Source organism: Lepidothrix coronata, unplaced genomic scaffold, assembly GCF_001604755.1.
Source record: "Lepidothrix coronata isolate B3197 unplaced genomic scaffold, Lepidothrix_coronata-1.0 Scaffold46, whole genome shotgun sequence".
Lineage (NCBI taxonomy): Eukaryota > Metazoa > Chordata > Aves > Passeriformes > Pipridae > Lepidothrix > Lepidothrix coronata.
Genome location: NW_016690226.1, coordinates 3,433,992 through 3,457,072, shown reverse-complemented (window position 1 = coordinate 3,457,072; position 23,081 = coordinate 3,433,992). Strand labels below are relative to the sequence as shown.

Below are 23,081 nucleotides of genomic sequence, written 5' to 3'. Positions count from 1 at the left end.
GGGATCGAGAGGAGACTGAGGCGCCCGCGCTGAGCACGGTGAGGCCGGAGCCGCACCCGCATCGCCGGGCCCTGCACGCAGCCAGCGCGGAGGCCAGGCAGGCCGCGGACGCACCATGAAGGGGTGAGTGCGGGGCTCGGCCCGGGCCGGGCCCGCCCGGGCCGCCCGGCAGCAGAGCGGGGAGCGGGAGCGGGGCGGGCCCGGCAGGCGCGGCGGACGGGAGGCGCGAGGTACCGAGCGGTGCCGCCGCCTCGGGACTTGAGGGGTGTCGCCGCGTCCCTCCCGCCCTCGGGGACGGGGCTTGCGGGGGCGAGTGCAGGGGGAGCCCCTCTCGAGGGAGAAGAGCCGGCGGTGCAGGAGCGCCCCGCGGGAGCCCCCGTACCCTCCCGGCTGTGCCGCCGCCGGAGCGGGGGCTCCGGGCGCGCCGCGCCGGGGACGCGGGACGGGGCGGCTCCGCGTGCTCGGGGGGATCCCGCCCTGCGGTGTCCGGGAACCCGCACAGCGGACGGGGATGCGGGCCCAGCTGTCGCCCCTGCCTGGCTGGGCTGCCGTCGTTGTGTGGCAGTAGCGAAGAAGCGCCGCTCGGTCGGTGCGTAAAGGCTGCCAGCCTCGGGTGTGTGTGATTTTGCAGCGCTGTCGTGTGTAATGTCCCCTTAGCACTTTTTGTCGGGTTTTAAGTCTTTAATTGCTACGTGGAGGCTGTGCGGCGTGGATGGATGACAAACGAGCTGTGTTCTGTGTCACGTTTCTGTAGCACGCTGCTTTCGGCCTGCCATCACTTCTGTGTGGCTCTTGAAAACCGGAGATTTCAGGCGTGGTTGGCTGAAACACTGATTTCCTGCTCAGTGGGGGCAACGAGGTGCCGTGTTTGAGCAGGAGACCGGAGGCCTTTAGACTCTCCGTTCTGCTTTGGTGTCAGATGACCTGTCTGACCTTGTGCAGGTCACTTTGGGACAGGTTTTTCAATGTTGGTTAAATCTCCGAATGTTTATTAATTTCAGCATCACTTTCAGCTCCATGAAATGTGATCGTTCCACTCCTGTACCTCACTTTCTTCATTCTCACAAAGGAAGCTTTCCACAGCTGCTTCTCAAAAGAGCATTAAACCAGTCCCCTTGAAACTGGTGTTATGCAATGATGGGTATTATTATTCCAGTTTGGCAGCTTAAGGCAGAGTGAATGGAAGCTGAAGCACTTAAGCTTTTACTAAGAAATAGTAAGGGGTTTAGCTTATTAGTAATTGGGGTGAGGTCACACAAGACTGCTTGATAACAGACTCTTAGCTGTTTCTTACAGCATGTAAGCAGCTTCAGACATCGTGGAGGGCTGGCAGGTGTCTGTAGAAAGAGGCTCAGCGATGACTGCAAATAAATTGACTCTCAGTTGACACTAAATAGATGGGTTTGGGGGATTGGACAACTCTTTATCCACCTGCATGGAACGGGGCACCCCCACTCTTAGTCACCTTGTAATGAGGACGGTGGAGTTTGCGAGGAGAGCAGCAGCAGGATCAGCCCAGGAGAGGTGGCAATTGATGTGGTTGTTGTTCTGCAGCGCTCCCGACAGAACTGGGTTTCCTTTTATCCTTTGTTGACCGTCCTGCTGTTTGCTACAGCTTAGCTTTGCCTTGGCCGTGTGTCAGTTGTGGGACAGGATTACTGGGACCTGGATGTGTGAGGGTTGTCCGGGCATGTCCGGCTGGAACCATGGGGGTCTCCTGGCAGGTCACAGCCAGAGCTGTGCACTGTGCTGTGGTGCTCCTCAGGGGGCTGAGCCTGGCTGTGCTTGCACTGCTCAGGAGTTCTCATTTTGTGGAGATTTTTACCTTTTGTAACTTTTTTAATAAAAAGCTATGGAGTAAAAACCTACATACCCCTCTTCTGCTTTCAGAGCACCAAACTTTATTTCTGTTACTTTACTTTCACTTAGAGGCAGTTTTATCACTGGTTCAACTTCAAGACTTATTCTTTGGGCTCTGAACTCTGTGCTTTTCTGGTACTCCTTCATCTCTTTGAAGAGATATTCCTGTCTTGCCAAAACACTGTTAGCACCACGCAGCAAGTTCTTGTGCAGAATAAATTCATATTCTTGTGCAGATTCTCATATTGAATCCAGGTGTTCTCTGAAATTTCAAATAGAGGCAAATACGCCAACAGAACTCAAATTGAAAAATAACCCCATTTAAATACAATGAGAGACCCAAAGGACTAGAGAATATTTCAAAAGGAATATATAAATTTTAGAGGGGTACTTTGAAACAAGTCCAAATTGTCTGTCAAGTTACAAAGATCGGTGAAGATCCCTAAAGTACTGTCAGAAGATGGCTCTAAAAATAGATCTAAAGCTTCAACTCCCCACATACAGAAACTGATGTGCTTGAAGGGGTCTGGTCTGTCTTTAGTATTGAATCCAAAATTGTGGATAAGTCCTTTTGAACAAACTGACTCCGTCTGAGTACTTTTTCTGGGAGTGTATGTGTTGCATTGTAACCCACACCGCAAAGGACAGAGATGATTTTGGGGAGCGCTAAGACACATAGTGTCAGCTGTAATTACGAAGAGTCTGCTTGGGCAGAGAAAGAATTAAAGAAGAAACTGTCAAGTTCCCTGATGTTTTGAAATTTCAGATCTATAGGATTCAGATCTAAACGTGTTACTTGCAGCCCTCTTTCTTAGCTCTCTGAATTCAAAATAGCACATAGATATGTGTTAATAATGGATAGCAGGTTGTAATGTCTGTGACCTCCTCTCCTAAGGACCTCTGGTTTCAGAGATAGTTTTTTGCTTTCTCAGCTGCTTAAAATTTTGTGAGTTTTCTCTTATTTGGTGAGTTAAACAGCTTCTGAACTGGTAACTGCTATTAGCTCCCACCTGGTTTTACTGGTGATACTTGGCTTTATGTTTGCTCTATCTTCACCTTCTGAATGATTTCAATAGTGTAGAGGCTCATATGTTTCCCTCTTTTTCTGAAACGTGGCTTGAGAAACTGAGGTAATTCACTGTTCTGTTGGTGAGCCTCATGATTCTCTAGAGATTCATTTCTTTTTTCATTTATTGTATTCCTAAATGTTGTTATTGTTAGTTCTGGAATTTGAAACTCTATTTTAGAACTGGGTTTGCATGAGGAAAAATACCAGTGGGAGGGACTCGGGTTCTACTGTGTGTAGTAATTTGGCTGTTTTTGTAGAGCAGATGTAAATAATGCTCCCTGCACTTTGCTACTTTCAGGATGTTGATTCACTTGTTACTCAGTGTTTTTGTATTTTCGTTACAGTCCTTAAGCTACTGGTTTTAAGGAGAAGACAAAATCTTGCATTGATTCTCGAGCATTTGCTTGTTGCTGTCTGTGACCTGTTGATATCTTAAAGTAAGGGTACATTTCTGAGCTGTTTCAGTTCAGATGAAACCTGGGAGACTAAGGCATCCAGCCTTCCCTAAAGACCACGTTACACGAGGGTACTGCAGGACCTGCATGCTCCATTGTGTGCATGTACCCGCTGCGTGATGGGACTGTCAGATGCATTGAGCACGTAGTGCATGTTCTGAGCAGGGCCCAGTGCCTGTGATCCTGTGCGTATGCACTGTCACATTGACCAAACTCCAGTTTTGATGGGAAACACCTGTGGGATTGTCATGTGGCAGCACATGCTGAGCCACGTGATGAAAAACTGATTGAAAAGAGAGCAAAGTGCTGTGTGTTAAGGCACTGCCTCAGAAAGTAAGGTCCACTACTTTTGAGTAAGAAATTCCTGGAAGAGTGCCTCTCACTTTTATGTGTTTACAGTTATGTCTCAGGTTTTGTAGTTTCTAAGGGTCCTCACTTGGTGCAGAAGAGTCCTTAAGGCTGCATGTTTCATAGCAGGTATCTGCTGCCACAGAGACCTTCCTAACCCAGAGGCTTTCCAGGCTAGTGCTGTTCTGGCTGCCTTTGTAGGAGAGACATCACAGCTGAGGAGTAGTGAACATAACAGAAACATAGCTAGTGTTTTTGAAGTACAGGGAATCAGTATGGTAAACTCTGGTATCTCTGCTTGTTTGGCCAGGATTCACAAAGTAAACCTTTCAAGGTCCTGAAGCTGTGCGTGTTTCTCACGAGAACAGGGAGAGTTTTTTCTCTCCTGAGTTAGTATGATGGAATTTGTGCAGAGCTGTAGATTTGCTTCCATTCGTTAGGCACAGTGCTGAGCTTAATGTATATGGGAGGAAGTTTCAAGTTTATGAGAAAACTGCTGAATTGTCATATGCACTGGAGACAAAAAAAGGTAATTGAGCTTGAAATTAATTGTTTATTTTTAGTCTTTTTCTGAACCTAGAAATGTCCAAGTGTGAGCCATACTCTCTGCATTTAATTTCATAGATGGTAAATTTATACCTTGCCTATATGGATGCTTACAAATGGCTTAATAGCTTCTAAATGAGTTTATAAAAAACTCAGCACAGTTTATTATAGATACTTTAACCTGATTTATAACTCTTACCCTTTTTGAGTTTAATTCCATAACCAGATTAAGACATTCCACGAAGTAGGAAGGATTGGGAGGGTAGGAAGGTAACGTAGGGGTTGTGGCCATTTTATTGAAGCACTTCAGAACCCAGCCTTGGCTTTTGAGTGCTGTTTGACCATTCAGGTTTTTTTGCATGTATATGTGGCTTGTTAATATATAGATTGGTTGCTAGTTTTGGACACTTCTATGAAAAATATAGTATCTTTAGTTAATCACCAAATACCACAGACTCTGCTGCCATCTCCTGAGGACAAGAAATGATGCATCCTCCTTTGCCACATTAAATCTCTTCTAAAATGGGGAATAATGGGTGATGGCTGAGCCAGAAAAATACTTTTATCCAAGTGGAAATTATTCAGAACTTGAAGAGCCTGCCCATTTGGCAACCATCAGAAGTGTTCAGCCCAATAATCTGAGAAGGCGCTAGATATTTTTACCTAGCGGAGGTGAAGGAGAGAACAGAAGTTGGATCTTTGTTTGGGAATCAGTAAGAGAAGTGCAGTATTTCCTTACATCCCTACTTCTCTAAGTGAGGCAGGGAATGTCAGGATTACTTTCTGCTCCCTGCTGAAAGAGGGGAAGGAAAAAAGTGGTGTATGTGGAGTTCTAAAGCAGCAGAAATTTGTCAGGAGGGAGATTTGAGATTGGAAGCAAAGGGGAAGAGGGAAGCAGTCTATGCACAGAAGAATACCCAGTGAAACTAGTTAGACTCTTGGACTAACTAGCTAGAGACTCTTGAACTTGAGGACCTGAGAGTGGAGAAGCACAGCACTGAAATGGGATAACTGTGTATTTGTGTCAAAGCATATTGAATTAATTCATTATGGAAAGGACATTAAACAAGGCTTTATAGAAAACTAAGCTAAAACCATTTCCACAACAGTGCCCACACTAGGTGACTAGGATATTTGAATTTTCCTAGGGGCAGAGGTTTTTTTTTCTTTAGTTAATTGAAAATAAAGTACTGTACTGCATAGTAAGATCTTCATGCATGAAGTACTTCTGAGCTCACTTGGCCTTCCTTCTCCCTCTCCCTGTTCTTTTCCAGGCTCCATGTGATTTTTGGTCCTTAGCAGACTAGAATCTCTAACCCTGAAAAATTTCTGATTTCCACCATCTGAGCATTGTATTTATGTTCTCCTGAGAGTATGGAGTGAGGGGTGAGACCCAGGGCAGTAATTGAAGGCTTATGAAAGTTTTCTCTACATGGTACTTGAAATTGCTTGTCAGTAAAGATCACAAATTAGGTTGAAAATTGCAGTTAAAGGAGGCTTGTTTGGTTTTAGCTCTTTAGCACAAATTTTCATTTGAGAGCAATTCTTTCTTACTGAAAATTGGGAAGGGGGGGAAATAGCTGTTTTTGCTTGTAAGTTAGCTGCTTACAATGATTGTTGTTTTAGAAGTGTTTTAAGGTAGGCACATAAAACTGATAGCACATTCTGTTAATTTTTCACAGTATGTTATTAATATAATGTGTGATTTGAACACCTTAAAAAACCCACCAGCTCTGGGACTGACATCCAAAGGCAGGAAACTCATAATGACCTGACTTTATTTTTAACTGTTCTAATGGACACAGGCATTTGTGAGAAAAGGTGTTTCAGTGACCTACAGAAATAGTTTGTGAAGCAGAAAAATAATTTTCTCCTGATATGTCAATTCTATAGTTTGTTGTCTAATGTACATACTAGAAGTGCCCTCGAGCTATATTTATGTAAATAAAGGTACTTTGTAAACCCAGCATCACTTCTATTTTGAATTTGAATGTAAGCCTGTGTTCTTTCCTGATGATCATTAGGTACTTCATGAACACTAATTAGTGAAGGATCATGATCTCCTGGGAGGCAAGTGGAGGTTATAATTTTTGTATCTGGGGACACCAAGGGTATGGAAAAGGGCAGTAATCTATAAGATATCTCGGGATATAAGTAACGGAGACACAAAGTTATTTTTGAGCAAGGCTTTTTTCAAACTAGTGAGTACTGCTTTGCAATCATGGATCAAAATCTGAATGTTCCTGTGAGCTTACTTGACTAATAAGGAAACGTGGTTAGATGAGCAATGGAGAGCTGGGATTTCTGGCAGCTCTTTATCTGCTGTATGATCATAGGCAAGTTGTTTCCTCTTTCACCTGACTTTGATGTACCTGGGATAAGCAGAGTTAAAATCTAGGCCTTGACCTTGTGAGGTGCTCTGAAGCATCAGAGTGCTATAGGCAACAAAATGATATGTGTATGGCTGCTTTTTTGTTGTAGACCAGCTGTATTTATTTCTGATATTTTGGAGTTTGAAAAGTCAGTCAGCTGGACATGGTGATTCCTGTTTTTTGTATCCAGATGCAGAATGAGATAACTTCTAATTTTCTTAGGAAAGTTTATTTTTATTTGACACTTGTTGAAGTGACCTCACTACCTCCCCTTGCACTTGCATAATCTAGGTAGCTGAGGTGCTTCATGATTGTGCTGCTACTTTAGCTTTAGGGTTGTCTTTTTTTGGAGGGGGAGGGTTTGGTTTTGTTTTTTTGAGATCATGGTTGAGCGTAGATTTGAGGTCTAGTACAACTCTTAAAGAACTTTTTTGAGCTGGAAAAACTGTGAGGCTATTATTGCATAACTTTTCTTCTTGCATGTGGAGACTGGCCAGTATTTTGTAAGTGGCCAGGTTTTCTAGGTTGAAGCAGAATGAAATATCCAAATAAAATGAAGAAACTTGAATGTAATATGCTGTGGGTTTGTTGTTGGGTTTTTTTTGTTTTTTTTTTTTTTTTTTTTGTTATAAATGAGGGAGGCAAGGAGGATCTGAAGTGTGTCTTGGGGAATAATGATGCATGACAGTGAGATCCATTAGAATTACAAGTCTTGAATGAAGTTGTCTGATAATTCTGATTCTAAAATTGCTTAGCTTTATTCTGTACATCACTGTGCCCTTCTGCAGGCCAGCATACAGCCAGGAGTAACTTCCAGCAGAGTATCAGGTGTCGTGCAAATACATGTTTTCAGTAGTAAGTGGGGCTAAAGAAGATCGGGGGGACTCAGAGGCAAATTGGTAAGATTTTTCCATGCTAGGTTTGTACATATCCTTCTGGTTTCCTGACAAGTGAAGCAGAGTAGATATACAGCCCACAGATCTTGGAGATAATTTAAAACATACTGGTCTGCCCACAAGAACTAGACTAACTTGTGTGCCTAGCAAGACAGCTCATCTATTAAAAAAAAAACAAAAAAAACAAAAAAAAACCAAAAACAAAGCAAACAAAAAAAAAAACAATGATCCCAAAACCCAAAACACTGGAGAGGCTCATTTGGCCTTGGAGTTAACTCTAAGCAAAACCACACCCTTCAGGTCTATAGCTTTCATCATTCTGGTTTGGTTTTATTTTATGAGTGGATTATCCTGTCTAGACTCCTGCTTTGACTTGGAAGCCGGAATAGAAGCAGTAAAGCTTAGCTGGCTGCTTGGCAGGTGACAAACCTCCTCTGAAGTCCTCTTAATTTGTTAGAGCTCATTTCTCCACGCTCCCTCTCCTGACTGACGGTACCTCAGTAAGTTTTGCAAGTTTCAGATACAGCTCTGCTAAATTTAGCACACCAGATGCCTTCAATAAGCCGAGCCCAGCTATCAGTTGCGTGGAGATCTGTTTCAGTCAGGCACATCCCTCTGGGGAGAGACTTGCACTATTTAAAGTTGAATGAGACTGAGATTCTTACAGCATTAAGAAACTCAAGATTCCCCTTTTTTCTCCCTGATGTTCATTCTAAACTAGTATTCAGTGCTCGATATTTCCTGGAACTGTATTTGTGTTTCCTCTTGAACTGTAATTCTGGAAATTGGCTGTTTCTTGAGCTGTCATTCTGTGTAGCAGTTCTCCTTTGGGATATGTTGAGCAGCAAAAGGCAGTCAGTGTAAGTAACACTAGTGTCTCGTTTAGCCTGTGTTACTTCCACCATTATAAATTCAAGACACTGTAGGAAAAATAGACTGTGTTTAAATAACAGCCCTGTAGTAAGCTGCAGGTAGAGGAATGCAACTGCATTGGGACTAGTTGGAATTGCATTTGTTTCTACAAAAAGTGGGAGGTTTTTTTCTAGCCAGTGCCTGAAGGATACGAGGGCACTGGCATGCAAGAGCAGAAGTGTTAATGCCAATGTTCTGGGCATGCATCCAGTTTCAGTAACTGGTGCATGTCACCTCACTAAAGTCACACTTCCATTTGGATTTTGTGGATCACTCCTCACTTCTGCTCTAACATCGCTAGGCAGTGTTGCCGTGAGCTTTTAACGGACAGCAGCCTTATGCAGCAGGAACCAGTTCCCTTTACTAGTGAAGTTTCAGTGTTTTTTCCACAGTAACCAAGTCACAGAATGTTGCAGTTGTGAGAAATGCAAGGATCCTAGGATATTGGTTAGAGCCTGGTGCTAACAATGCCAAAGTTGTGGGTTCAATCCCTGTATGGGCCATTCACTTAAGAGTTGAACTTAAAGATCCTTGTGGGTCCCTTCCAACTCAGAATACTCTGATTCTGTGGTATGTCAGGAAAAGGCTTCTGGTAGAGACAAGAAAAACTTATTGCCATTATACAAGACAATAGGAAGTGTTTGGGCGTGCTATCAGCAGTTTTGATTAGCTGTGTTTAAGGAAAATTAACTTTTAATTTGAAGGAATGTAAAGAAGAGCTAGTATGAGAATAGTGGGATTTGAGAGCCAGTCCTAGAGGAGACCAGGAGCTTGGCTTTGGTTAGAAGAAGGAAAGCATAAAGAGATCATAACTCTCTGAAAAGGCACGTGTGATGGGCATTATTGGTACCCATCATCTACAGACAGCATATAGGTAGGCTTGAGTGCATTTAGGATGGAAATCAGAAGAAAGCCTAACTATGAGAGCAATGGTATCTTGGGAACAGCCTTACAGTGGAAGACGTTTAAGTGGCTTCAGAGGGCTGTTATTCCATCAAAGAAAGGGTATGGATTTGTAGAACGCTGTAGTAGTAAGAGGCCTGACATGATGACCCAGGAGTCCCTCATTCTGCCATGTTAAAAATAGTTGCTCGGGGTGGGTGGTTGACTTGTTCCAGAAGTTAAGATGGAGTACAGTTGACTATTGCATGCTCCATGGAGTGCCATTTGAGATGTAGGGTGTCAGTAGTGTGTATCTTCTTAGTAATATTATTGGCATCTAGAGTCAAATAATCTGTTAGGGAAGGGCATGTCCCTTCTGGATGCTTCAGGCTCTGTACACATCTTTATGTTCTGCTAATTTGGGCTCATAATTTATTTTTTTTCTTTGCAACAGCAGAGGATAGGTATTTCTGATACCTCTACTGAGTGGGAATGCATAGGACTGGCCTAATCAGACCTTAGCTGACAAGGTAAACTTATGTTACCGATTTGGCTGAGAAGTAGCTTGAAGAAGCAGGTCTAGTTGTAACTAGCTGTTAAAATCAAAAAAACTAACAAAAAAAAAAGTAAAGGAAAAAAAAGTAAAAAGCCCCACGAAGGTATTTGCTTTACTCCAGCGAAAGGAAGGGAGTGATCATTTTGTGTCCTTTGTTACAGGTGCTTTGACTTGGATATTTGGAATAGTTTTTTTAAAATCCTTAAAGGTATGTTGTTCTGTAAATGATAAAGTGTAGCACTGTATTGGCTAGACATTGTACTGTGTTCACAGGTGTACTGACAGATCTACATCCCTGTGCTGCTCTTGCACAGTGCTTCCAGGTTAAACTGGGGTAGGCTGGCACTTCTGTTCAAGAACCAACAAGTTCTGCCTCCGGCAACTTGTTTTCTCTTTATGCTGGCAGAAGACTTGTGTGGTGAACCCAGTCAGGGGACTGATGTGGGTTAAAACTAAACTTTTCTTTTTTTGGCTAGGTTAGTTTTAATTGGTGTTGGTTCACCACATTGTTGCACAAATGTTTGTGCCAAAAAGAAGACAGGAATGTGTGGCTTGGGGACAGCAAGACTGCTGCTTTTGGCAGCAGTGCCAGCTTTCCCATGATTTTACTCAAGGCCACAGTGGCACTTTTGCCACATTGTCCTCAGGCAAAATGATAAACTCTCATGATGTGGGTCTTCCTTTCCACATCCTCATTTAGTTTGCTTATTAAATGTTTTTGTGCGTAATAGATGTGGTGCTGATTTAATCAGCTAGTACTATACATTAAAGTAATTTATGGTTTTAGTGCATACTATTTAAGCAGATGTATTTAGCATATTGATTTATGCTTCCTGCAGTGTTTCTTAAACCCTTTTCATATTTTCCTCCAGGATAAAATATTGGCCCTGGTGCAACTCTCAAGCAGCGAGGAACCAGCTAGTGACAGAGCACAGGAGGCAGGCAGCAGGAGATGGCAGGAGGCAGCAGTGAATGTGGCAAGTGGTGAGAGATAGAGGGGGGAAGTCTAAGGGCTCTAGGAAATCTATCGACAAGTGCCTTTTAGACACCTACTTCTGGTGCTCATTTCTCTGGCCTGATGCCAGCCTCAGAGGCGATGTCTCGGCTCAGCAGCTACCAGCAGCCTTGGACTCTGCTTCTGCATTTATTTATTTATTTATTTATTGTCTGTCTGAAACCTTATTGGTGAAGGTTTGTCTTCTGGCCATGGTCCTTTTCTTAGACATCCTGCCCTGGCTGCCTGTGATAATATATCTGTGTCCTGTTGCACTGTCATCATAAATATTTCACAGTGACTGCCTTCTAATGCCTCATTTGTTTCATTAGTAACTAATTAATTTTAAAATAATATTAGAAAATGCACTACCTGATGATGGTCTATGTCAGAGATTTTTGCTCAAGTATCAAAAGGGACTTCCTGTATAACAACTTTGCTGTGAGTTCATAACTTTGCTGTGAGTTCACCACTTTGCTGTGAGTTCATCATGCTAGCATTGCTGATCTATGGAAGCTTGGAACTATTGATATAAAAAAAAGTATCGCCAAGGTTAATATATTATTTGGAGAAGAGATCTAGACTTTCAATGACTAAATGTGAGTGTGAGATTTGTCTCCTCTCTCACTGACCTCCTACACTGCAGCTAATCTGGCCTACCTGGGACGTGAGACCTGCTCCCTTTGGTTTCCACTCTGATGCAAATGACAACAAAAGAGGCTGTTCAATCTTCTCTTCCCTTCTAGTGCAAGATTACTGAGGTGCTCTGCTCCAGCAAAACTGGAGACAGAAATATACCCAGGAACAGACATGCCACAGTTTTGTTCCTGCCTTTTGTGAGGAAGAAGTAGCAGCATTGCTGGCTGGGATTAGAAAAGGGCACAACTTGCCTTCTGTGTGCCTGAAGAAGCCCTGCCATGCTAGGCTGAACAGCTGGGCATAAAGCAAGCATTACAGTTTCTCCATCATCTGATAACTTCTGTGGTGTGAGGAGATCATCCTTACAAGCTCAGAAGTTATTGTGTGTTGGAATAGCATTATCAAAGGGACTCACACAAATGGCAAACATGAAGAAAGCATCTTGAGAGCAAGAATAATCTAGAAGATGGAAAAGGCTGTGAAACAAAGGGCTGGTTGTGGTAGGACTCACAGAAAAGAGATACTGCAGACTATTTCAGCACAATGTAGTGGCTTATAGCAAGAAACTTTAGACATATAACGTCTTGTTTTTGCCTATAGTATGCCTGGGTATCTTAACATGGATGAAATGCAAGAATATGGAGTCTCTTGCTTCTTCTGTCATTATTGAAATCACTGTCGGAGAACATACTGTCCACGTAGTGAGATGTCTCTCAGGAGATGGCTGTACAATTGAGCAGAGCTCGAGGGCAAACTGCAAGGATTCATTGCTTAGCAATTGCCTTTGCAATTGGAGGAAAAAGGTTGACATGTGCAGTGTGGTGGGGGGAAGATAGATGAGGAGCTGCCTGGAAGAGTTTGCAAGAACCCATACTGACATGAGATGCTTGAAATCAGGGGGCTTTTTAATCTCTTTGGCAAATGCGTGACAAAAAGGTTAAACTTTGGAGTGAGCAAAGTTGATGTGTAAATGCCATCCGTTAATTCAAAGTAGTAACTCGAACATATCAATGTCATGGAGAATTCCAAAATTGTCAATTGTCCATTTATGCTTGGTGGTCCTCTAAAAGGTAGGCCCTACTTACAAGTTGTTTAGCTTCTGTAGGGAACACTAGGGCGATTGTGTCATGCCAGAGAGCGGGCAATGGTGAGCCTTGATATCTCTGCAGAACTGAAAACTGTATTCTTTGCTGTAAAAAGAGAAAGTAGGTGTGAAGGTAAGTTATGATTCTTGAAGTAAACGTTAAAGGCTCCGTTCCTGTAGCTTTTTCTGATAGTTTTTCAGGCTGCACTACAATGCCCAGAGAGCATTGTGCATTTATCACCCATCATTGGTAGTGGCAACTAAAACTGGTATCTGGAGTATTAATCATTTAAGGGGGTTTTTACGTATAACCAAGGTCAGTTAATAAAACAGAGACAGATTATACTCTGCATCGCTTGTTGCAGTTCTTAAAGAAAAATAAGTTGTTGGTTATTATATCTTAGCATCACTGTGTTATTTAAATTAACTTGTGCTGTTGTGTCCTAGGGATTAACCTATGTGAAAGTCAACCTGCCTAGGCACAAGAGACATTGGAGATGGAAAGCAGCACATTACTAGAATGAACTTCAAGCCTGATGTACAAAGCCGCTTCTTTGAAAATGGAATTTGATTTTTATTCTAAAAGGCGAGCACTGTCTCTCCTGCTGTTTGGGCAGAAAACAATCTAGTTGCCCATATGTACTCAATAAAACCAGGGCCGAAGTGAACTGAGAATTCTTTGCATTTCTAAATCCATGTGTATTGGCTTTGTACCTGCCCTCTTATTCTGGTGATCATTTGGGAAATGATTTTGATTATCTTGGGTTTTTTGTTTTTCATTCTTGTAGTCCTTGTTAAAACTTTAACATTCACCTAGGGGCAGCTGATCTCTTTGTTTATTTTTCTTTGGTTTGTTTAGGTTTGCTTCTGTGTATATAGTGTTTCTGTCAGGAAGTCAGTATTAGAAAAGAGAGAAGCTTGGTCTGTTTGTTCTCAGTATAATTCAGTACTGGTATTTTAAAGTTGTGATTCTGCTCTCAGTCAGCAGGAAGGATTACATCAGAGATGATCATAGTAGATGCAGATACCACCTTGAGAGGGGCACACTTGCATATTAACAGGCTTAATATGTTTGCTGCACATGGTATTGTTGCTTTTTAGAGAAATATGTCTAGTAGTGACTTTGTCTAAGCATAAGCTTTATATTGATAGGTGGTAAAATTAAGGCTGTCTATGAAGCATGGATAAGGACTTCATTTCCTTGGTCTCTATTCTACCTTTCTGTTCCTCTGGTATTTTCTTCGGGGTTTTCTTTTCTTTCCCCTTGTGATCTTGATGATCAGTGTGAAAATTAGCAGTATAAAGTTAAAGCTAATACTTCTGCAGAGATTTGTGTTCTCCTGTCTCCCACCCAATGAAACCACACACGCACTACGGTACATTAGTGTTAAGTGTGGCCTGAGAAATCTCTGACTGTATAGTACTGACTGAAGTTAGGTTTGCGAGTTACATCAGCCACCAACGTAAGACTTAATTGTATGGGTTGGACATGGCAGTTCAAATGTGTATTGAACTGATAATTAGGTGGGACAGTTCTCTAAGCATAGATAAAATAATTCATTTTTTGTGTCCTTAAAAATTTTGCAGTGTGTCAGATGTTAAGCGTGTTTTGATTTGTTCCAGTAGCCGGATCGAGCTGGGAGATGTGACGCCACACAACATTAAGCAGCTGAAGAGGCTAAACCAGGTCATTTTTCCTGTCAGCTACAATGACAAGTTCTACAAGGATGTACTGGAGGTTGGAGAACTAGCCAAATTAGGTACAAGTGTTCTTGCCAGTAATTGTGGGCTATGGTGGCAGAAGTGCTCATCGTTGCTGTCCATAATGATTTTGAACAGCAGCTCCTTCTATTTTGTTGGTTTACATCATGAAAAATAACTGTTTGGGAACTTCAAAAAAAGCAGCAGTCCCAACCTCAGAGGGTTTGTTTTCTAAATAGATTACATCCCACTGGGAATAGGCACGGTTTCTGTTTCAGCAGAAAACAATTGTGTGCTGCCAGCTTGCCTCCTGATGTCATTACTAGTGGGTTTGAATGGTAGTAAGCATCCACTGTGTTAAAGCTCCACTGGTAACTTCAAGTGTGAATCCACAATATATGATATTTTATCTGGATGGGAGAATTAGCAGGATGGGAGGGAGGAAGGAAGATTAAGGGTGTAAATGAAGGACCTGTATGTATAGTTTGAGATTTGTGACTGATAACCCTTTGTTTCTCTCCCTGGCAGCCTATTTCAATGATATTGCAGTGGGAGCAGTGTGCTGTAGGGTGGATCACTCCCAGAACCAGAAGAGACTCTACATCATGACACTTGGATGCCTGGCACCCTACCGAAGGCTAGGAATAGGTAAGGAGGATCTTTTGTATCTGAGTCACCAGAGAAACCAGGTTGCTGTGCAGCATTCTAGATGTGCTTTCAGGTTTTTAAAAGTTAGTGCACTTTTAGACCACTGGTTTCTTTGAAAGGGACTTGGGAGAAAGAGTATGATTTATGATGTGCTCTTTTTTCCCTGCCTTTCAGAAATGGACTTTTTGTAGAATTTTTAATTCAGGATTTCAGATTATTTTAATTTTAACCATATTATCATATTATCATGTAAATACTCTGCTTCTATAGATGTGAAAATTGATGCAGAGAGATGAAGTAATTTGTTAACAGTATGTAGCCAGTAGGCAAGTCATACATAATGGAGTACAACATTCCTTCATTGGCTTCTCCCTTCACTCTTCTAAATGTACGATTTTTCTGTTTATTTTGTCTTTATCACTACTGATCAGTGCTGCTCAGGGGTAGTACCTGGTTTCTGTCTATACTGCATTTTATTCTTTGCTCTACCTTGCAAATACATAGGCCAGATTAATCAAGACCTTACAGTAACCCATTTGCTTTGATAAACATGGAATGAAAAGATAACTTTATTTTAAATTATTTTACTAGGTCTTTGGTAGAAAAACTTACCAGTGCTCTCACTGCTTTATACATTGTTTTGACCGTTTTTTGAGGTGAGTTTGAGACCTTGAAGCTGGTATTAAAATATGCTTCTGGGCTGTTGTGGGGTTTTTTATTTTCTTCAAAGCAACAATGAATTAAAGTTTGTGAGCAGTCAGAGAGACAGTGAAATGCCTGCACATCATGTTTTATTTCCCTTTTCTACTTCTCACAAGCTCTATCATTTTGGTCTACCTACAGTTAACCTGCCTCTCCTCAAGAAAGCACCTAGCTAAGTACTTAATTGTACCCTTCTGGTTTTCTGAAGTATCTGTTTACCTTTCGGCAGGAACTAAAATGTTGAATCATGTCTTAAACATCTGTGAAAAAGACGGCACTTTTGACAACATCTATCTGTAAGTAAAGAAGGTACACCCATGCATTTTCTGAGTAGATACAGGAGCAAAGGGAGGGAGATCCAAGAGCATTTTTAGTATGTATTTCAGTGGGGTCATGCAAAATCTTTTAAGTTCTAGCAAGAAAGCTAGGAGTCATATTCTGGGCTTGTTGTGTGATGCTGAAAAAACCAAAAGCTTGCTTGCTTTACAAGGGTTTTTGCAAGTTTGCTGAATTTGAAAGTAGTTTAGTTACAAAATGATGTTCTAGAGCAAAATTACACTGTATGACCAAAAAATCTTTTTAGAAAGGATTTTATTTTTATCCTACAATGTCACCTTCAGTCTTGCATGCAGTTTTGATGCATTTGCCGTCTGTCTGTTGTGACAGCACTCTGTGAGTTAGAACATCAGATCTGAGATGCTTGCAAGCACTCAGAGTTTACATTCAGTAGTAAGGCCAAACTGCTATTCCCATTCCTGCACACTGACAGGTCAGCTATTTGTGCAGCAACACAATAAACTAGATCAGTGCCCTCACCCAGCTGGGGAAGCTGTTTTCAGTTTTGTTTCTGGGTGTTGTTTTTTTTTTTAATGTGGTTTTGGGGAAGGTTTTCTGTGGGTTTTATTTTTCTTTTTTTTTTAATCAACTGCACAAGCACCTGGCATGATGCAGACAAGAGAACAAGCACTGGGGTAGAGGACAGCCATCTTAGTAGGTCCCCCTGGAAATAGAACCTGAAATCTATAGATGCCAAAGCCATGCTTCTCCTCTGCTGCTGGCTTCACACTTCTTCCTGTGCAATGGTGTCTGTGTAATTACCAAGTGAGCTGATGCAGTTTTTGGCCTGATCACTTCTCTGAGCCAGCTTTTTCCTTGTCCATCACTGCCTGCTTACACCACTACAAGCACGATGCACTGCTAGGGATAATCCCACAGCAGGTATGGATGGACTTGTGCTGCCACAGAACTGCACCCTGAATTCTAGCCATCTTCTGTTGAAGATGCTGAGTGAGGAGTGTTTCATACACTGATACCACTTTAAATGGAGTGACTTTCTCCTCAAGCTTAGTCCACCTCTACCATGGAGGTGCAAAGTCTTTCACATCCTCTACTGTTGTTTATTTGTGCCATCTCTGTAAGAGGAACGTGTGTTTAAAGAGGAGTCTGAGTAAGGCTGCTTTTGGCTTGTATTCCTGCTCTCCTGCCTCAGAAGTGGTAATGAACTCTCTCTCAGATGCCTGCTAATGGGACAGGGGCTTTCCTTTTTGCACATTACTGTGTGCACAGTGAAGGGGCTGTTTGCTGGGTTTAATGCAAAAAGCCAAATCCTTCATAATCCTTCATTACATTTCCCAGAATAAGGATTCTGGGATAACAATAACCCTGAAAACTGGGCATAACAAAGTTCTTTTAGTGGCCCGTTGATTTTATTACTGTGTCTGGTGTTTGTGCATATTCCATGTGAATATATTATTTATACATCTTAACATCAGTGACTAAATTTGTCATTGTTATGAAGTTTCCTTTTAGCTATTTGATGCTTATTGGGCTTAACACTGAGATCTTTTGTTTTGTTTTGCTGTTGCTTCCAGAGTTGCTTTGGTTCTATGGTTATTCAGCGTGTTGTCATGACAAAGTGATTCATGAGTTTGTGTGGTGTCCACTGAATTTTGGGAGTGTTTAATGAATGCCTTTTGAGCCAAACATTTTTTTTTTCCTTTCTTTCTTTTCTTTTTTTTTTTCTTTTTTAATGAAACTTGTGCAAATAGATGTTCTAGTCACTTAGGATGAAGAACTGATGCCTGTTTGTGTTGGAGGCCTTGAACTCTTGAAATTTGCTAGCAAAGTCTGTAAAACTCAAGGGAAGTAGGTGAAAGGGGCAAGAAAGGGGAAAGGACTTTGTAAATCCAGTAAGGCTTCTTTGTGCTGCCATAGCTTTTTTGTGAGGAGAGAGGGGTAGTTAGAAGTGAGCAAGGCATACACAGTTGCCAGTTTTATGTTGCAGTGTGTTGGGATCACCACTTAGTCAACTCCTTTGGTCATCTGAGAAGTATTTACTACAGGGTGTTAAAGTTGGCCCTACGATGAAACTCTGTTATGTATTTCCACAAAATATCTGCCTTTTCCAGATTAAGAAAAATTGTAATTACTGAGGTAGTAGTGCTTTAGAATCTCTCTGCTATTTTGTGTTCCTTAAAAGAGCTTTACTGAGGGTAAACATTTACTGCTGTTGGTTGCCATGGGCCATCCAGGAGCCGAGTGTTAGCTCAGAACTGATTTGGGAAGAGCAGAATTTCCAATCCTCAATTTACACCATTTTTCCTGTCTTTAGACAGCTAGAACAGCTAGAAGGAGCTAGGTAGCTCCTTTTCTTACCTTGTCTTTGACCGTTCTGGGTGTGGAGGCAGAATACTGATACCTGTCGCTCTCTCCTCCCTTCTGTCCCAGGCATGTCCAGATCAGCAATGAGTCCGCAATTGACTTCTACAGAAAGTTTGGCTTTGAGATCATTGAGACGAAGAAAAACTACTACAAGAGGATAGAGCCCGCAGATGCCCATGTGCTGCAGAAAAACCTCAAAGCCCCTTGTCTTGGCCAGAATGCAGATGTGCAAAAGACCGACAACTGAACAAAACCCCAGCGGACACTTTCTTGCACTTGCTTGTCGCCAAATAAGGAAAGAGAGGCCTCTTGATTTTTTTTTTTAGGGTTTTTTTTTTGTTTGTTTGTTTCTTACTCCACCGCTTCATCTTAATTTTTTTTTCTTGACCTCTCTCCAACAAAATGTAATGCTTCTTCCAAGGATTGTCCAATCATGTTTGGGGTTGGGTTTTGGTTGGTTTTGGGTTTGGTTTTTTTTTTTTTTTTGAGCTCTCCTTTCTGGTGGGGTTCTTTCTGAGGGGGCTTGTTTTTTGTTTTCTGTTGGGGTGGGAAAAGGTGTGCAGATCTCTTTTAAGTTTGAGGTGTGGAGGGCTTGAGCAGGTTATCCTGATGACAAGTTTCCTTCAGAATTACTCTTTCAGTAAGCAGAATGTAAATCCAATGGGGGGAAAAAAGGCAAAGCAATATCTTGTCCTTTGACTCCTACATGATCGTGTTTTTTATAACCTACAGGGTACTTTACTCTCCCCCAACCTTTGAATGTTACTTCAGTACTTCCCACTCTTCCTCGTAATCCCCCCGCCTCAAGAAAGTATATTTAGTTCTTCCCAATATTTTTGAGTATAGCTTTTTCCTCCATCTTTTGCTGAGAAGGGTGGGCTACTTTACCATACCTTTTCACTCTGCCTGGGCTGATCCTTTTGAATGCTTTTTTAAATACTCCTCACCCAAGCTGGTGCTACACTTCTTAACTGACTGAGAGGAGAGTTTAGAGTGGTCTTTGTTTTTTCTTATTTTCGTTTACCCAACTCCCAGCAGACTTCTGCCAGAGTAAAAGCTAGATCTGGTGCTGGCAAGAGTAACCTTGTAAAAATATGAATCCTGAGGCAAGACCCTTGCTTTAAAAATGGGTGAAATGCTGTAGGGCTCATTGAGAGTTAGTTTTACCTGTGGTGTTGGGATGGTAAAAGTGACTGTGACCACCTTACCAGCTTTGATCACATAACCAAGCATCTGTCTCCAGTTTGTTACAGCTACTAAACCTGTAGTGACACATCTAGAGATGAGGCAAGGGTTGAGGAAACCAGGCAGCAAGGCAGAGAAGGCAGACACAAGTCTGACCCTCGTCACATAGCTTTGCAGGGGTCTCCTGGATTTGCTTGGGGTTGGCTTGGCTTGCTGTGTTTATGTGCTCCTTCGGGAAGAGGTGGTGAAGAACTGCACAGTTTGCTCCTTTGAAGATTATTTTTCTCTTTCCCTGTTCAGTAGTAATAATGCAGTTCTCCTGTTGTGGGAGGGTGTTCATGGAGCACCGGAGAAAGCAGCATATATTAGAGTATTTTATGGGTTTGGAAAATAGGCTGACTGGCTTCTTCCTAGTACTGTAAACTTGAGGCTACAGTGAACTGTACTAAGCTCTGCTTTGCATCCTTTCGTGCTCCTTTCCTACGCACTGTTGCCAGCGATTTTATGTATGCCAATATAAATACCAACTTGAGCTTGGACTCTTCTCCAAGCACCTGGGAAAGTGCACTGAGCTGAGACAACACCAACCTGCCCCATCCCCCAAGTAGATGCTGAACTGCGTTCCTTTCCTGTTTGCTTTTAAAAATTTAAATCTGCATCTTGAATTCATCCGCTCTAAAAGCCTCCAACCTAGAGTGTGCATTGCAGCACACATCTGGTTAGTAGGTGCTGTCCAGTCATTAGAGGGTGACTTGGGAACCAAGGATTCTAAGATGAGAGTTGTGGTGAGGCAAGGGATGGCACCCCTCGTTGCACATTATGTGGTCTTTGATACGCAGGGGGTGACTACATGAGCTGCTACGGAATTACTCCTTCTTTCCCAGAGGTATGTAGCGTTTGTTGGAGTGCATCTTGACTGACCTATGCTGGAAAACAGCTACTTAATTTGCTGGGTTTGCACTAATTGAGTCTTGGGGATGGGCAGATTGTTAACAACAGCCTGTCTGCGTGGCCTGAGCACCTGTGTTTGCAACACTCGGTGGCAGACTCTGGCTAGAAAGATGCAAACGGTTCCCTTGGCCAGAGGCAGCCTAGTTTTTGACAGAAGCTTATTTTCAGTAGGGCTAGGACCTGCTCACAGTGGTTATATTGGCCGTTCCAGCATCTTTCTAGAAGGGGGTGTATTGAAGCACAATTAGTTTGTCATATGCCAACATAGTTTCCCTGGCCATCTGTAGACCAAACCAAGAGAAGTATGTGGAGGGAGAGAGAGATAGTATTGTATTTGAGGATGTTTGTGCAGCACAGCTGTAACTCAGACCATAGCTGCCTCTGGTGCCAAGCAAAGTGCTCTTCATTCTTCTAGAACTAAGTGGTAAGTGTTTGGGTTGGGTAGATGGGTGTGGGGATATGAACTCTTAGGATTTGCTGTTGTCGTAGGCTTCCACAAATCAGTGTGTTTCACAGACAGTTTTCCTTCAGGTTTAAAAACACGAGTCTGATGTCTGAACTTACTTGGATTAACCTTTGTTTCTGTCTCTTTTTGCTTTGGGCTGCCATCATTCTATGAATGTATCCATGAAAACAATTCTTAAAGCTCCTATTCCACAGCAGACCTGCCTCATTGTAACTTCTTATAAAATGTTTTGTAGGAGGTGGAAGAGAGAGTAACCACAAATCTAAGACTCCTTTTCCCAGGCTATTAATCCTGGAAAACAGTTGTTGAATCTTGAATACAAGGTTTATTCTGAATCTCAGAGAAAGTTTTGTTCCCTGTACATGGATAAGGGCAAGTGAAGGTCAGTAGTTCTGGATGACAAACAGTTGTATTTTATTAGTATATCAACAACCATGGTGAGGGAGGGAGGAGAATGCAGTATCTTAGTGTTGTTACCCAGAGACACTGAAATTGTGTGAAGTATGGGCTTACTGCAGAGAACTTCAGTGACTTTGGTTGTTGCTGCAGCAGCGCATCCCTTTAGCTTGAAAATAGCAGCTTATGAACAAGTAAATTTTTCAAAAGTTAGGAGTTTCAGTGGGAAAAAAAACACCAGCACTTCCTGTTCTGGATGAAGATCTAGCAAGAAAAATGTGGGTGACTAACAGCTTTAGAGTGTAAATTGTGTATATACAAGTTATTCCTGAATCTCTGCAACTGGTTTTGTCCTATGTCGGTTAAGTATGAAGATATTATCTACAAAAAGACTCCTACTAGAGGAAACCATGGTACAGGAGAAAAAGAATCATCCAGAAGAGAGATCCCTCGTTTTTTGGAGGGGGAAGGGAGAGAATTTATTTTCTGTATACAGAAACTGGCTGAGTTTACATGATGCAGCTAATGGTTAAACCTGCCAACTAAATATGACATACTGTTACGATTGAAACAAACTTATGTGATATTTCGTTAAATCTTGATGGTGCCCTGTGTCTAGTAAAAATTTGATTCCCCAAATTGTTTTATTCTCCCCCATGTTGTAATCCAGGGTCAGCTGCTATGCACAAAGTCTGTGTTTTGTAAAGTGTTTGCTGACTTGGATGTTTCTTTTGAATCTGCAACTGCTTCCTGATTAATTTGGCTAAGACCACCCCTGGTCTCTTGAGTTTAAGGTTTAGTCAAAGGTATGCTGTTATGCAGTTTACAGATGAATTCTTAATGTTACAAGTTAAGTTGCAGGGGGAGCAAATTCTTTACAATAAGATGGTCCATTTTTAATCTATATCATTGCCCTTGTTGTACATCAGGAGCATGTTTTTGTTTTTCTCAAACTCTTTAGAAATACCGTTCAGAATAAACGTGCACTATTTGAGTTATGTCATTTACAACTTGTCATGTGCAATTTTTTGCAGTCCAGCTGTTTCCCTCTGAAATCAGATACAGAATATTCCTCAGATGTTTCATAAACCGTGTAACACAGAAGATTTCTAACACAAACTGTGTGTTGGATTGCTGTGATGAATGCCAAGGGTGTCTGACAACTGAGGAGAGTGAGGTCTGTTTGTTTGTTTTCCCTGAAGTTATGAGCCTTTCCTCAGAAATCCTGTCCTATGGGGTGGAGGGGAGCATAGGAAGAGGAACTGTCCTGGAATATTTTTTTGCATTGATTAGTGAGCAGTCTTGAAACAAACAGACCAGGTGTCAAGAACTCTGTTTTGGGCTTTCCAGGTTAAATAATTTAAAGTGTTAAAATTAGCTGCTAGTTATTACAAATCTTGACAACAATCTTTGAAAAACTATGGTCTGTACTTGTAAAAGTAACTGGTCTTAAGATGCAGCATGTACTCTTCCATAGTGACTTTTCTCAGAAAGATCTTTAAGTAAAACTCATCTCTCTTTTTACCTATTCCAATCTCTTCTGTTAAGGTCATTTTTTTGTTTGCAGTTTCATTCTGCTTCTCTCCTGCTTTGAAATGCCATATATGAAGTGATGAAGTTGCACTCTGGCAAAAAGAAATATTTCTCTAAATATTCTACATTGTATTCTATTCAATTTAAGCTCCTTTGGAAACTTCTTTCCCGGTAATGGAGTTGCTGCATTCATTAAAATAATGTGCAAAAGCAAAGCTCAGGCTC

The 23,081-nt window shown here is 41.9% G+C and overlaps 1 protein-coding gene across 2 annotated transcripts; it reads left to right on the top strand.

The window, feature by feature from the left end:
- NAA50 (N(alpha)-acetyltransferase 50, NatE catalytic subunit) lies at positions 1 to 22,330 on the top strand. 2 transcript variants are annotated; one of them, XM_017814771.1, is made up of 5 exons: positions 1 to 123; positions 14,237 to 14,373; positions 14,843 to 14,962; positions 15,894 to 15,960; positions 18,392 to 22,330. In XM_017814771.1, exons 1-5 carry the CDS (start codon positions 116 to 118, stop codon positions 18,570 to 18,572), a joined length of 513 nt encoding a protein of 170 aa, XP_017670260.1. In that variant the 5' UTR covers positions 1 to 115; the 3' UTR covers positions 18,573 to 22,330. The 2 variants fall into 2 exon arrangements, with proteins under 2 accessions (XP_017670260.1, XP_017670261.1); XM_017814772.1 differs by having other exon boundaries at positions 7 to 123; positions 14,240 to 14,373.
- The last annotated feature ends 751 nt before the right edge of the window (positions 22,331 to 23,081 follow it).